General features: G+C 40.8%; 1 protein-coding gene across 14 annotated transcripts in view; it reads left to right on the top strand.

Moving 5' to 3' along the window:
* BBX (BBX high mobility group box domain containing) overlaps nucleotides 1-14389 on the top strand; it is a 189916-nt gene that overhangs the window by 137216 nt on the left and 38311 nt on the right. For 13 of the 14 annotated variants that reach the window (XM_043510859.1, XM_043510855.1, XM_038404292.2 and 10 more), the window contains 4 exons: nucleotides 2352-2432; nucleotides 4422-5352; nucleotides 6392-6530; nucleotides 11091-11239. In XM_043510859.1, the coding sequence (XP_043366794.1) occupies nucleotides 2352-2432; nucleotides 4422-5352; nucleotides 6392-6530; nucleotides 11091-11239 (1300 nt within the window). The remainder of the gene's footprint in view (nucleotides 1-2351; nucleotides 2433-4421; nucleotides 5353-6391; nucleotides 6531-11090; nucleotides 11240-14389) is intronic. The other variant, XM_043510850.1, reaches the window with a different exon arrangement.

Raw genomic sequence — 14389 nt, 5'->3', positions numbered from 1 at the left:
ACTAGTGGCACCTTAGAGACTAACAAATGTATTTGAGCATAAGCTTTCGTGAGCTACAGCTCACTTCATCGGATGCATTCAGTGGAAAATACAGTGGGGAGATTTATATACACAGAGAATATGAAATAATGGGTGTTACCATACACACTGTAACCAGAGTGATCACTTAAGGTGAGCTATTACCAGCAGGAGAGTGGGTGGGGAGGGGATGACCTTTTGTACTGATAATCAAGGTGGGCCATTTCCAGCAGCTGACAAGAACGACTGAGAAACAGTGGGGGTTGGGGAAAATGTGTTGAAGTATCCCCTTGCTTTGCTTATTAGGCAGCATTCTGCACGTGATCTTAATGTTGTACCCCTTTAATAATAGTGAGCCTGATTTCACTGGAGTTACACCAGCATGGCACTGGAGTAACACTGTTGAATCAGGCCTGATGTTTGCATATCACCACTAGGTGAAGGTCTGACACCTCTTACGAAACAAATCCTTAGGAGTCACAGGAAAGTCCATATGCTTGCCCACAAGAGTGCAGAGTTGTAGCACAATTGAAGCACAAGAGGAGACTTAGTCTGGCAGCGAGAAACTTGGATCTGAAACAAACATCCATGTGCTTTCTCTCAATGATTATTTAAGTAGATCCATTCAAACCTAATTTAATATACAAACTAAAGGTAAGGTACAGGCTCCAACTTAAATTTATAAAAACATGGCAGACATTCTGCACACATCCTTCTTAAGATGTTCTGGCTGGGTCAGCCTGAATAACCTGTGCTTGTGTCCACTATGGCACTATTCACCTTACCTCTGTTTTTCCACTAGCCTTCTGAGGAAACTGTCATAGACTTTAAGCCCAGAAGGGACCATCATGATCATCTAGTCTGACCTCCTGTACACTGCAGGCCACAGAATCTCACCCACCCACCCAGTCACTCCTGTAATAGACCCCTAACCTCTGACTGAATTACTGATGTCCTCAAATCATGTTTTAAAGACTTCAAGTTACAGAGGATCCACCATTTACACTAGTGTAAACCTGCAAGTGACCTCTCCCCCATGCACCACCCAGTGAGGTGCTGGTAGCAAACTTAGTAAATAGTCCCAAGAGCATCATAAACAAAAGGCCTTCTGCCCTTCCCAACTCCGCGGTCGGTTCTTTCCCGCTCTCCTAAAAAGAGAGCTGACTGTCCAGGCTTTTCCCCTCTGGGAATCTCCCTTCTTCCAGGGCCAGTCACAGAGGCCAGATAGACTCCCTCCTGCAATCCTCCTCAGTCCTCCTCCAGGCCATCTGCCTGGGAGCTTCCCTTCTTCTGAATCTACCAGATAAACAAGGCCATCTGATTCCTAGCTGATCAGCTGGGAGGGTCACTGGTCTGTCCCAAGTGATGCTGTGCCTAAGTCCCCTTGAAGGATCAACTAGCCTGTGAAAAGCTCACAGGTTTTTTGGTGTGGTTTTGGTTTTGTGTTCTCTGTGACACCTGATCCCAGTTGGACGCATAAAATATGAGAGATTCTGTTTAACTTGTGAATTTCTTAATTCTTTAATTACCACTGGGTGGGCAGATCAGGCATTAATTTGAAGCTGCCCTAACATGCCGTGTTCATACCCCCGGAGTGAACCCATCATTGCAGGTTCATTTGGCAGGCATTTGCATCGCACCATTGTAACCCAAACATAATGTGCTGTGTGCTGGAGAGGAGCAGGTTTCCCCACTCCCCACCCAGAGTGAGCCCTGAGTACAAGGCTGGTATAGAGCCTAACTGACGGCATCAGAATTCTTGGAGTATAAAAATACCTGCTTTGCAGGAATGTTGAGGCCTAATGTCGAGATGCTTGGATTGGTGCTCTAATGTGTTTTATAAAGTGGTTGTGTTTTAGAGTCTTCCTCAACACTTCTTAATCAGGCTCCCTTGAAATACTGAAGATAAGCACTAAACTGATTCAAGAGGAAAGGTACATTTAGAAACAGTTTGGGCTAGATTCTTCACTAGTTAAACCAGAGCAGTTCCATTGACTCCAAGAAGCCAGCGGAGCTATGACAATGTACGTGAGCAGGAGAACTTGTCCTTTATGTCAGCCTTCTCCTAAATGATGCCCTGATTAATAAGAATCCAGAAGTAGAAAATCACTCTTAGTGACATTGTCTGAGGGCACTAGATTGTTATTTATAAGGAGGAAAATCCTGCAATGAGCCCTTTGGATGTACCATGAATGCAATTTTTTCTCACAATATGGACTTTTATGAATGTATCGCTGGAGGAAAAGTCATCCTTGTAAAAATTTTAAATTCAACATACAGAAAGGATGTATTGGAGAAGTAATGTTTTTTTCCTTCTTTGTTTTTTGCTTAAGATTTCCTCGAGTACATCCCATTCAGGCCCTCCTGACTTAACAAATCAGTGTGGGACGTCAGCGTTGTTTCAGTTGGCAGAGGTAATATTAAAATACTGGTGATTAAGTACCACTGGTGCAGTGGGGAGGAGAAGCTAATAATGCTGATTGCCCGAGTCTAGCGGTCAGAACAGTGGCACCGTCATAATTTATGCTTCTATAAACAACCATACTAATTATCACTTGGGTGCAAAGAATCAAGATTTCCCTAGACTAGCCATTAAAGCACAGGCTCTTAGTGTTACTGAGTTAACGGTTAAAAAGTCAGACCTCTGATGGCAAAGGACTTATCTGATTTGCATTCAGATTATTTTTAATGAACACTTCTGGGGTTTTATTCAGGTCAGGACATTGTCATTGCAAATACGTTTTAGAAGGCTTCAGTCACTTCCATTTATTTCCACTCTCATGCAAATTGTTATTTTAAAATGAGGAATACATGTATGACTTCTGGAGGAACTGTGTTCTGATACGTTGCAGCTGACATCAGACTGTCCTTCCGGGAGTAGTTGCAGTGAATGGTCCCCTTGTGGAAACATTTAAAGTTCTCTTTTTTTTCTAAACCTTCCAAATCATAAGACCACATGCCATGAGTTAGTTGATAGCATACAACACTCAAAGCCCCTTTCATAGCCACACAGCTAAAGCAGTCCAAAGTCTTCTCTGCCTGTTATGTTACAAGCTTTAGAAGAAAAGGTGTAGAGCAGAGAAGAAGGGTTAAAAATGGAGTTGCTGTCAAATGAACAGGATATTTTAAAGACTTAAGATTGAGATTTTCCAAGCCTCTTAGGAACTTGGAAAATTTCAGTTTATTTAAATAAACAGACCATGAGAGATTATTACCAGGGTTTCTTTAGATACTATCTTCCTTATAGCCAAATCTGAACTCATGAGCTAAGTTTTCTTTGACAAAAGTAATAATATTAAAAAGAATGATGTCAGCCAAAGGATTTCTAATTTCCACAGATATAACTAAAAGGACCTATTGAACTGTAAAGCAGGTAAAATAGCAGGTTATGTGATTTTAAAAAGATGTGTGAGAAAAATAAAATGTTCAGTTTCATAGTGACAGGAGGCCGAATGGCTTTGTAAATTAGTACTTGGTACGGAGACTTCCAGGCCAATGACTAAAATCCAGCCCGGGTCAGTGGTTCAAGTGGTTCTTTTGGTGACCTCTGTTGAAGGAGTTGGTGGTCATTTGTTTGTATGGTTTGGTTTGGTTTGTGTTTCTCTTAGTTTTGGACATCCTCCCAGAGGAAGTTGGTCTGACATTTGTGGTAACCCCTGCTAGCAGTCTTAGGAGAGAAGCCAAGGCATGGACACTGTGAACTACCCTGTCAGGTCCTGCGATGATCCCTCTGTCACTGCTGAGAACCAATGGGAGAGCAGTTAGGAGAAGCTTGCACTTAATGCATCCTTTACGGTAGCCATTCTGTGGGTAGATAGAGGGGATTCAGTCTCCATTACTGATATCACCAAGAAGGTTGGCTCCAACGTAGTAACACTTTACATTTCTGTGTTGAAGAGGCTTGTGATTTGAGAGGATTTTTCTGTATTATGTAAAAGAAATGTAAAGGTTTTGTTTGGGTTTTTTACTTTGTTTTGCAAATTGAATAAAATAAAAAATGATAGTATTAAGAATTGGTTAAATTCTTCATTCACTGGCATTTGAAAGTAGGAACCAGAATTATAATGAGCGGGTGGAATAGTTTGTAAGTTACCTGGTTTACTGATGGTGGGTTATATTGAACTGTACCACTGCATTTAGGGTACTATTTGTGTATTTTCAAAGGATGTCATGGGCATCTACAGCCTGATTCAGGTGTCTTTCCCTCAGACCTGGAGATCATACAGCACGCTATCCTGTATGGGGGAATGTTTTAAGTACTGTCCTGAATGAAGGGGGCTTCTTTCCTAAATCAGGGCCTTAGATAAGTGCCCCTTTCTAACATTTCTGTAAATCAAAATAAATAAATTTGAATAATAGGGGCATTTAATTGGTGGTGATGGGATGTTTTAAACTTGTTTTAGATGTGCCTTGCATCAGAGGCGGTAAAAGTGAAAGAACCTGGGAAGGTGAAAGTGGAAACATCGGTGGATGTGAAAGCAGAAGCTCCAGAGGAAGTGAAAGTGAAAGAATTGGAGAAGATGAATGTGAAAGACTCGCAGGAAGTAAAAGTGGAAGAATCTGAGATGGTGAAAAATCAAAATGACGAAAAGACAAAAACTGAAGAGTTGGAGAAAGTTACAAAATGCAGTCACTTTACTGATCTGGCAGCAGACAGCAGTACTTTAGAGATAAATGATAGTACCAGTGCAAAGGATCACACAAGCCATTCTCAAGAGCTTTCACTTGCTGACTTTAATACCCTGGGGCTGAGCAAACCAGAAAAGATAAAAAAGAAAAAGAAAAAAAATAAGCTGGACCGGCACACAAACGAAAAATCCACCCCCAAGAAGGCTTGTAAAAAGAGACAGTCCTCTGAGTCTGACATTGAAAGTGTCATTTATACTATTGAAGCAGTTGCAAAGGGCGACTGGGGTGCAGAGAGACTCGGCGAAATCCCCCGGAAGAAGGTCCGCCCTGTCTCAAACATGAAAGGAAGTGTGTTGGACACAAAGTCACCAAAGAAAAAAGTGAAATCAAAAGAGAAGAGAGCATCAAAGGAGAAATCCTCGGAGACCACCAAAGAATCAAAGCCTCCTGACTTTCTTAGTATTACAGCCAATATGGAGGCGCCTTGTGAGGTACCTGACAACATAAAAGCAGAACCATTGACCCCAACAGAGGATGTGGTACCACAGAGTTTACCTGGACAGGTCAAAACAGCAGACAGTGACTGTAATAAAAAGATTGAAACCTGTGGCTCCAGGAAATCAGAGCGATCTTGCAAAGGTGCTCTTTATAAGACTCTGGTGTCAGAGGGCATGCTCACGTCCCTGCGTGCTAATGTGGATAGAGGTAGGTGATTTTTGCCATTTATTTACGGGGGAGAGAAAAATAAATCAAAAGGTGTTGTATTGTGTTTGAACAGCATCTCTCTCTTGGTCTGCCATTAATTAGGTGTGGGCTTGTAATGCAACCAGTGATTTATTTGATTCAATTAGTAGACATATCTCCTTCCCCTTTACTGCATATCTGATTGCAAAACATAGTCTTTAAAGCACATTTCACTTTAAAAATACATGTGTTAACAGGTCAATCTGCTGGTTTGTGCAGGGCTTGCATTTTTATATAACCCTGACCAGCTACACTGGAGCATTGGTTGCCTATATGAAGAAATGCTGTGGGTCTCTAGGCATAGCTCTGAATCCTTGAAGAGGTAGATGTGTCTCTCACTCCTTTCTGGTGTACATTCTGGTCCCCAGATAAGGTACATAACCAGAAGAATGGGGAGGGATCTAGAAACAGTGTGGAGTTCATTCATTCAGGATAGAAGTAGGGAGATCACATGTGTCATCAGTTTCCAAATTTAGCATCTCCGTTGTTAAAAGTCGATGATGATAATCAGTGAGAGAACCTTGAATCTGAATGGAAAGATGAATTTGGGTTTAAAATATGTGATGTGTCTTTTCAGTAGGATACATTTAAAAGCATTTCTCTGAGCACCAAATCGAAGATGATAATCTGAACAGCCAAATTGAAGTGAGAACCCTTGAGGTTACTTTTCCTTTAGATTAAACCTATGAAACCTTTTTTCCTTCATTATACCTCTGCAGATCCTCACTGTAGGGGTCCTGCAGCTTAGCAGAAGGTTCCAAAAGCTGGCTCTTTTAAAGTAGTAAATATGGGTAAATCCAGATGCTACCAGGTAACCTTCTTATCCCTTAGGAACCTAAATTGGTACAGAACCCATTTTGGAAATGCGTGAAGTGTCAGTCAGCAGAGCAGCAGAAATTGCACTGTTGAGTGACTCTTGATATACAGGGTCCTTGTGAGTCCAGTGCACTGTGACACAGATTCCATGGTGAAAGTAAGAATCTTTTTTCCTCTTTCCTAGGCAAACGAAGCTCAGGAAAAGGCAACTCCTCAGACCACGAAGGATGCTGGAATGAAGAAAACTGGGCCTTTTCCCAAAGTGGGATGAGTGGGAGTAAAAAGCTGAAAAAAACTAAGCCAAAGGAAGAATTTGTTTTGGGGTGAGTTGATGTAACTTGCATGAACAGAGTTTTGCACAAGCATGATTTGTTTCCAGTCTATAGGAATGGATTTGGTTGTCATAGTAAAAGTAGATAACTGTGCACATGCCACTGAAAAACAGGATAATATGGTGTGTAGGGCACAGGACTGGGAACCAGACCATCCTGTGTCCAGATCTGGTCTCTGATTTGGTTTAGCTTTAGGCAAGCTGCATAGATCAAAACTGTCAAAATGGACTCTGATTTTTTCAGTGCCACATTTCAGACACTTGAGGCCTGATTGTTAAAGTTGCTGAGCACTCCAAACTGTAGTTAAAGCCAATGGGAACGGCGGTTGCTCACCACCTCTGTAAGTCAGGCCCAAGCTGTCTCAAGCTAGATATTCGCAATTAGAGAGCGTGTTTGAAACACTCAGCTCTCACCTCTCTGGGCTTGATTCTGTCTTCTCACTGATTATTAAACCAATCTAATTCCATTGTGATCACTCATGATTTACGCTGATGTAAATTGGAATCAAATAATTATTTCCACATTTCTAAAATAAGCACAATATTTACCTATCTAAGAGGTGCTGTAGAGGGTTAATTTCATTTTCAAAGAAACATTATTTAAAGTTCTAAGTAGGCGCTTCATCAACTGGAAAAAGTGTTAATTTTTACCCCCAAAAAGGAGAAAATTTGACAGTGCTCCTTTCACTTATTTATTATTTCTATTATTGTAGCACCTAAGAGTCATTATTTTCCTTTGTAAGCATTGTTCTAATGCAGTGGAGGGTAAAGAAATCATTTTCAGTCAAGGAGGCAACTACTTGAATAGGAAATAAGCAGGTTAAGGCAGTGGAATAAATCAGTAGAGAAATAATTATTAATTACTCTTAAAAATTAATGCTTTTGCAGATCTACAGAAGTAGCTCTCAGGAATATGAATAGCAATTCTCCTCATAGCACTTACAGATTTACTTAACTTCAGCGATGGTGGTGAAAAATCTACTTAGCCATTCATACTTTGCAAATCCTTGGATATTTCTAATTATCTGAATTCAGAGGGAATAAATTGGATTAAAGGGAATAGATTCTCTTCGTATTTTAGGCTTAAAGTTTTAATAGGTTTCTTTTGTGTAGGTTTATAGTAACATTTTTCATAACCTAGTGTAGCTGAAATTTAGTTGTAATGCACTTATAGCAAGGACGTTAAATATTGAAAATCTCAAAGTGGTGTTATTACCTGGTATACACTTCACAAAGTAACGCTGCACTTTTATTATTCTCAGTACGCAATGTCCTCATCAGTGATACGGAGATTTTGTAAAGATCTTCTCGTACTACACAATGTTCCATTAAAAAGTTAACCAGCTTTTCATTTATTTAATTACATTACAACTTTAAGTCACTTTGAGAAGATGATGAATTCCACAGCTCCTCAACTAATCTAAAAAATGTAGATGCAAATAATTTATTCAGTGTTTGCCAGTTAAAAGTTTTGAATAATGTATTTTGACAAATACTATGCTACCATCTGTACAACTGGTTAGATAGTGAAGGTCTGTATGTGAGGATAACTTATTTCCTGACTCAGCAGTGTTGTTCATTACTATTATTCAACCAGTTCTAATAGAAGAAACCTTTATAATACATGGTTTTAAGATTTTTACTAAAAGTTCAAGAAACTATGAGGATGTCTTCTCCACAGCAGCGTACCCGAGGTGCTGCAGCTGTACCACTGTCGCTCTGTAGTGTAGTTGCTTCCTACGTTGACTGAAGGGGGTTTTTTGTTGATGTAATTAATGCACCTCTCCAAGAGGCGGTAGCTAGGTCAATGAAAGATTCCTTTCACTGATGTAGCTGTGTCTACACTGGAGGTTAAGTCAATCTAACTACTATGCCCAGGATACAAAATTTTTCATAGCCCTGAATGGCATAGCTGGGTCAATCCAATTTTTAAGTGTAGATCAGACCTATATATTAAACATTCCTCTTCAAGGCTCTGCATCTACATCTCTCCTCTTATTTCCTCCTCCCCCAGCCCCGCACACCTTGTTCCTCCCTCCCCTCTCACCTTGCAACTTCCTTCTTCTCCCAGACTCAGATTTGTACCTTTTCTTGCATTAGTTGCCCATTACCATGGGAATAACCTCCCTCTTCTTGTCTGCCAGGTATCCTCTGCCTTTTTCATATTAATCCTTTTTAAAATGTACTAATTCCAGGTATAGGGTTGCAAGGTGCCTGGTTTTTGACCAGAAAGTCCGCTCAAAAAGGAGACCTGACTGTGTCAGATCTACTGACCAGACACCCAAAGTCTGGTTATTGTGGGTGGGGGAGGCAAGGAGCCACTGAGTCATCAGCTGCACCAGCACCTGCTTATCTGGGGCCACCTCCTACCTGCGTCAGGTGGCTGCAACTCCCAGCCCCGGCTCGGCGGATGAATCCATCCTGATCCGGGCAGAGGTTGGGGAGAGAGGGGACGAGCAGCAGGGAAAGAGGAGCGAACAGGGGTGGGGCCTCGGGGGGGAAGTGTCTGTTTTTTAAATATTACAAAGTTGGCAACCCTATCCAGGTATCCTCCCTACCGTCTTCTCCAGTGGCAACTCCCTAGTGTTACATGCCATGTTTGTCTTAGGTCCTGTCCTGTCATGAGCTCTACAGAGGTAGACCCAGGCCCTGTACCAGTGCAGGGGTCTGCCTATGTGAACGTCATTACAGGATCGGGGCCTTAGGTTGCAAACTCCTCAGGCCGGCTAATGTCTGTCTATATGTTTAAAGAAAAGGAGTACTTGTGGCACCTTAGAGACTAACAAATTTATTAGAGCATAAGCTTTCGTGAGCTACAGCTCACTTCATCGGATGCACGAAAGCTTATGCTCTAATAAATTTGTTAGTCTCTAAGGTGCCACAAGTACTCTTTTTCTTTTTGCGAATACAGACTAACACGGCTGCTACTCTGAAACCTGTCTATATGTTTGTAAACCTCTGTATGTTTGACACTATAATTGCTTTTTTAAAATTAAAATCACTGGCTTAGTGATGGCAGCACTCACTGCTTCTTCTACGTCCCACATGCTATAAATTGTGTGTGATGATGGCTCTTCTGCTGTCAAAGTTGGGCTTACTTGTTAGACCTGCACCCTCCCCCCGGGACCATAGGCAGGCGTGGTGGGAGTTGGGAAAGGAAATGGGACAGGGAGGGGAGAGCATATGTCAGCCATCAAAGCAACAGCTCTACTTGCTTCATGGATGTCTAGATACCCATGTACAGAGTATCATGGTAGCAGCACTTCCTGTTGCTTTTACTGACAAAACAGTTGCTAGAAACCAAGTCTGTGTTTTGTAACTGAAACCACTGCTCTTCTACGTGGCTCTGATTGAACATCAGAGAAAGATGAAATACATTTCTAACAAAAATACAGAATAATGGTTACGGGGATAAGTAAATCAACTCCAATTTGCGAGTTTCATTGCCCGTAATGATGCTTCATTTAAGAGCTGTTTCAGAGAAAACTGAAAAACTCACACTTCTGCCTTTCTTCCAGGCATACAGTGCTTAGAGGCAGTCTCACCAAGCATTCATGTTTACTCTCATTGTCTGCTGGTCTTTTATAGCAAAGAAAATTAGAGCTAGGAAAACTCAGACTTCTCATGTCAGCACTAGTTTATTGATTTAGTATTAACAACAAAAACCACACAAGCTCAGGGGAGGGATAGCTCAGTGGATTGAGCATTGGCCTGCTAAACCCAGGATTGTGAGTTCAATCCTTGAGGAGGCCATTTAGGGATCTGGGGCAAAAATTGGGGATTGGGCCTGCTTTGAGCAGGGGGTTGGATTAGATGACCTCCTGAGGTCCCTTCCAACCCTGATAGTCTATGATTCTATGAACATATGTACAGGAGCTCTAGTCGCCCTAACAACAAATACATTTACAAGCAATTAAAGTATCATGCAGTTGGCTTTGTGTAAGGCTTAATATATCACCAGATAAATGCAGCAGCCAGTCCAGTCATGCTGCATCCTTAGCCCAATGCCCTCGGTTCTTCCCAGAAGCCTTATTGAAGAGCTGTGTATATCAAGTAGTTTGGTTGGTTGTTTATTGTTTGCTTGGCTTTTGTAAATTGTTTTTCTCATAGTTTTGGCAGTGGGGATAGTGGGGGAGGGTGTGTGTGTGTGTGTGTGTGTGTGTGTGTGTGAAACCAATTAGAGCTTTAATATAAAGGCTCCCTTTATAAATAAAAAGGCAACTTATTTTTTTAAAAGATTTTCTCCTTTTTCAGAAAACCTTTTTGTTCATAATCCAGTATTATTTACTCACTGATATTGGTGGCACTCTTTTTCAGTGTTTTTGTCCTTCTTTTCTGATCGATTAATCTCCTTCACATGACAGATCAGGATTGAATGCCAAACACAATCGTTCAGTTTTTTAAAAATTTAGTGTATATGTAAAATGACCTAACTGTGATGAGTTCAGGTATAAAAGTACCACTGAAGCTTATCGACCCAGAAACTGTTTTTAACTTTATCTGTGTGAACCATGTGATTTGATTTTGTTTTTTTTCCCCTCCCTTTCTTTAGTTTAGCAAAATTGGAAGAAGAATTTGAAAAAAAATTCAACAGCCTCCCTCAGTACAGTCCCATTACGTTTGACCGGAAAAGCGCATCTGTTCCAAGGAAAAAGAAGAAGGTTGGAAGCTGCCCAGTGGAACAACCAAAATCCAACAAAGGTAAGGTGCTTTCTGAAGTACATTCATAATCCGTAATAGCTACTGTGCTGGGTTCAGGAGTTATTTTCTTACCTCAGCATGCTTGCCTGCATGTGAGGAATGTGGAGTCAATGTTGCTTTCTTCATCATGACAAAGTTGGTTATTACCAGGACTTTCACAGATTTTGTTTTTCCTTTTTTCTTTTTATTCATTGATTTACCGTGTTCTCACTCTGGAAATAAAACATTTCTGCAGTGATGCCTCCATTTTGAACCCTTTTAAGTCCAGTACTCAATCTCTCATGAGCAGAAACTTCCAGTTGTGTCATGTTCTGCTGCAGTTTGTGTGTGTGTGTGCATGGTTTGTGTAGGGTTGGTGAGTATCCTTTAGGGCTAATTCTTTGACCCCATGGTATTTATAATGTATGTGAATATAAGTGCATCAGGAAAGGAGGAATGATTACCAATAATTCTGTTCTGCAGAGCTGAGGCAATAATATGCTGAATACATTGATAAAATGAGAATAACTCCTACTGTCTGATCACTGTGTTGGTGGCAGTAACTGACTACTTTTGCCAATCTAAGTACCTTGTTCAAACGTACGTAGTTTTGTGCTGTTTGTTTGAATCAAGAGCAACCAAATTACAATACATGGAACAGAACTGTTTATGATGATGTTTATAGAGCGTGCCCAATATAGTATTGATTTTGTATTTATGTAAGTAGAGATGGGCTGAGCAGGTTCTGTCAAAATTAGCCATTGTCCATAATATTTACTGAGGCCTGATGGTTGCTAATTGCAACTATATAGTTTGTATCTGAGAAATCTACAAGCCTGACCAGAGCATATGAACCAATACTATAGCACCGTAATCTGGTGGTTTATTACGCAGCACGTTTTGGGAGCCAACTGCTAATTGGTGGTGGTAATCAGCAGTAACTTCCCTGATTTCTAGCAACAGAAACACTGTTCGGTGCTTTATTGACGTACTCATTTGTCTGGGTATCATGAGATATGTTCCATAGTCAAATAGTGAAAAGTTGAATTCTGCCCTTGGCTTTGTTAGCAAGTTGGTCTCATTCTCATCTCCGTTTTTGCAAAGCACAGTTGGAAAGCCTTGAATTTTTCCAGTCTCTTGTCTCAAGAGAAGGCCAGCAATGCAATTTCAGGTGTGTTACAGGTCAGGTATGAGTAGTACTGGCAGAGCCCTCTGGGTAAGATTATACAGCACTTGCCTATCCCATGGGTACATTTATACTTCCAGCTAGTGGTGTGATTCTCAGCTTGAGGAGACGTAGTCATGCAAGCGCTAGTCGAGCTAGTGTGCTAAAAATAGAGCATAGGAGGAGGAGCTAGTTGCTCCAAATACATGCCTAGGTTCTCAGATGGGTGTGTACTGTAGCTAGCTTTTATTTTTATTGGATGTCTCTTTGAGCTGGATCTCACACCCGAGCTTGAAGTGCAGACATACCTTATGTCTGGCCAAACCACAGCTAACAGTTCCTCATTTCCATGAATACTAAATTCACTTGCAGCTATTGGGTGAGTCAGCACAGCTCCTTCGTGGGCTGGCACTGAGATACCAAGAGGTAGAGCTGGTCAAAAATTTTCCGTCAAAGCACTTATTCCATTGAAAAACATCAATTCAACAAAATCAAAACCCGGGAACATGTTGATTTTGACATAATTTTGTCTGGGGGGGAAATAATTGAAGGGAAGCATTTCAACAGGGGAATGGAACACTTAGATATTTTGTTTCCAGATTTGTGTATATTTAAATTATATACAATTAAAAGATATATATTAAAAAGTCTCAAAATTAAAAGGTTTGATCTGAAACAAAAAAATATCAGAAATTTCATTTTGTGGGAAATTTCAAACTTTCCACATTTCATTCCAGTTCAGAACAACAACAAAACCCCCTGAAATGTTGCAAGTTCCCAAGGAACGGAAATTCCTAATTTCAGTCAGCTCTACTAAGCAGTGATTGTGCTGCCAACAAATGTATCAGATCAACAGAGATGAGTAGCTCAAGTGTTGTCCACACTGGCTGGAAGTGGACTCTGGGATACTGCAGATCATGTGAGGCAGGGATATGAAGCAACCCGGACCCAACCATGTGCAAGAGAATGTTAACCATGTAAAAGATAACTGCCCCACCAAGGCTAACTTCGTTAAGCTGGTTCCCAAACTTACCCTCACTACATCACAGGATATTGCCATGAGTAGTGGCAGGCCCTGTAGCCTAGACCCACTGTTGGCTTTCCAAATTTGCCTTTAAGTTAACAGCTGACCAGATAGATGACCTGCTATATATAGACTGTTACGTCTGCAAAGATTGCTATCAAATATTGACCTGAGAAACGGTCAGATGTGCATGTCTGTGAATGGGGTCTTACGTGCATGCTGCTAATAAAGAAGCACATTAAGCGAAGCACAAATAGTGAAAAGCCTTACAAAAATTATAGAAGAAAATTATAGAGATAGTTCTGAGGGGTACTTTTTTCCTGTGTTAGAACTCAAGCATTTTTCAAATGAATTGGAGAAGCAGAATGGGTCTAGTCCAGTGGTTCTCAACTAGCGGGACGCATACTCATCTAGATATTTGCCTAGTTTTACAACAGACTACAGAAAAAGAATTAGCAAAGTCCGTATAAACTAAAATTTCATACAGACAGTGACTGGTTTATACTGCTCTATATATTATACACTGAAATGTAAGTACTATATTTATATTCCATTTGATTTATTTTATAATATATGGTAAAAATAAGAAAGTAATTAATAGTGTGCTGTGACACTTTTATATGTTTGTCTGATTTTGTTAGCACGTAGTTCTTAAGTGAGGTGAAACTTGGGGGTACACAAGACAAATCAGACTCCTGAAAGGGGTACAGTCATCTGGAAAAGTTGAATGCCACTGGTCTAGTGGATATGGCACCGGATTGGGACTTAGGAGACCTAGAATCTATTCTTGCCTTTTCCACTGACCAACTGTGGAAGACCAAGCTGTCTTCTCTTCTCTATACCTCTGGTTCTCCTTCCACCCTCTGTCTATCTTGTCGTTATAGACCATTCATCAGAGCGGGATTGTCACTTACTGTGTGTTTATACAGTACCCAGCACAGTGGGGCCCCAGTATTGGTTGAGGATTCTACGTCTGACTGTG

The sequence above is a fragment of the Dermochelys coriacea genome, chromosome 1, assembly GCF_009764565.3.
Source record: "Dermochelys coriacea isolate rDerCor1 chromosome 1, rDerCor1.pri.v4, whole genome shotgun sequence".
Classification (NCBI taxonomy): domain Eukaryota; kingdom Metazoa; phylum Chordata; order Testudines; family Dermochelyidae; genus Dermochelys; species Dermochelys coriacea.
Note: the sequence above shows the minus strand (reverse complement) of the source record. Positions and strands in the feature narration are given on the sequence as shown.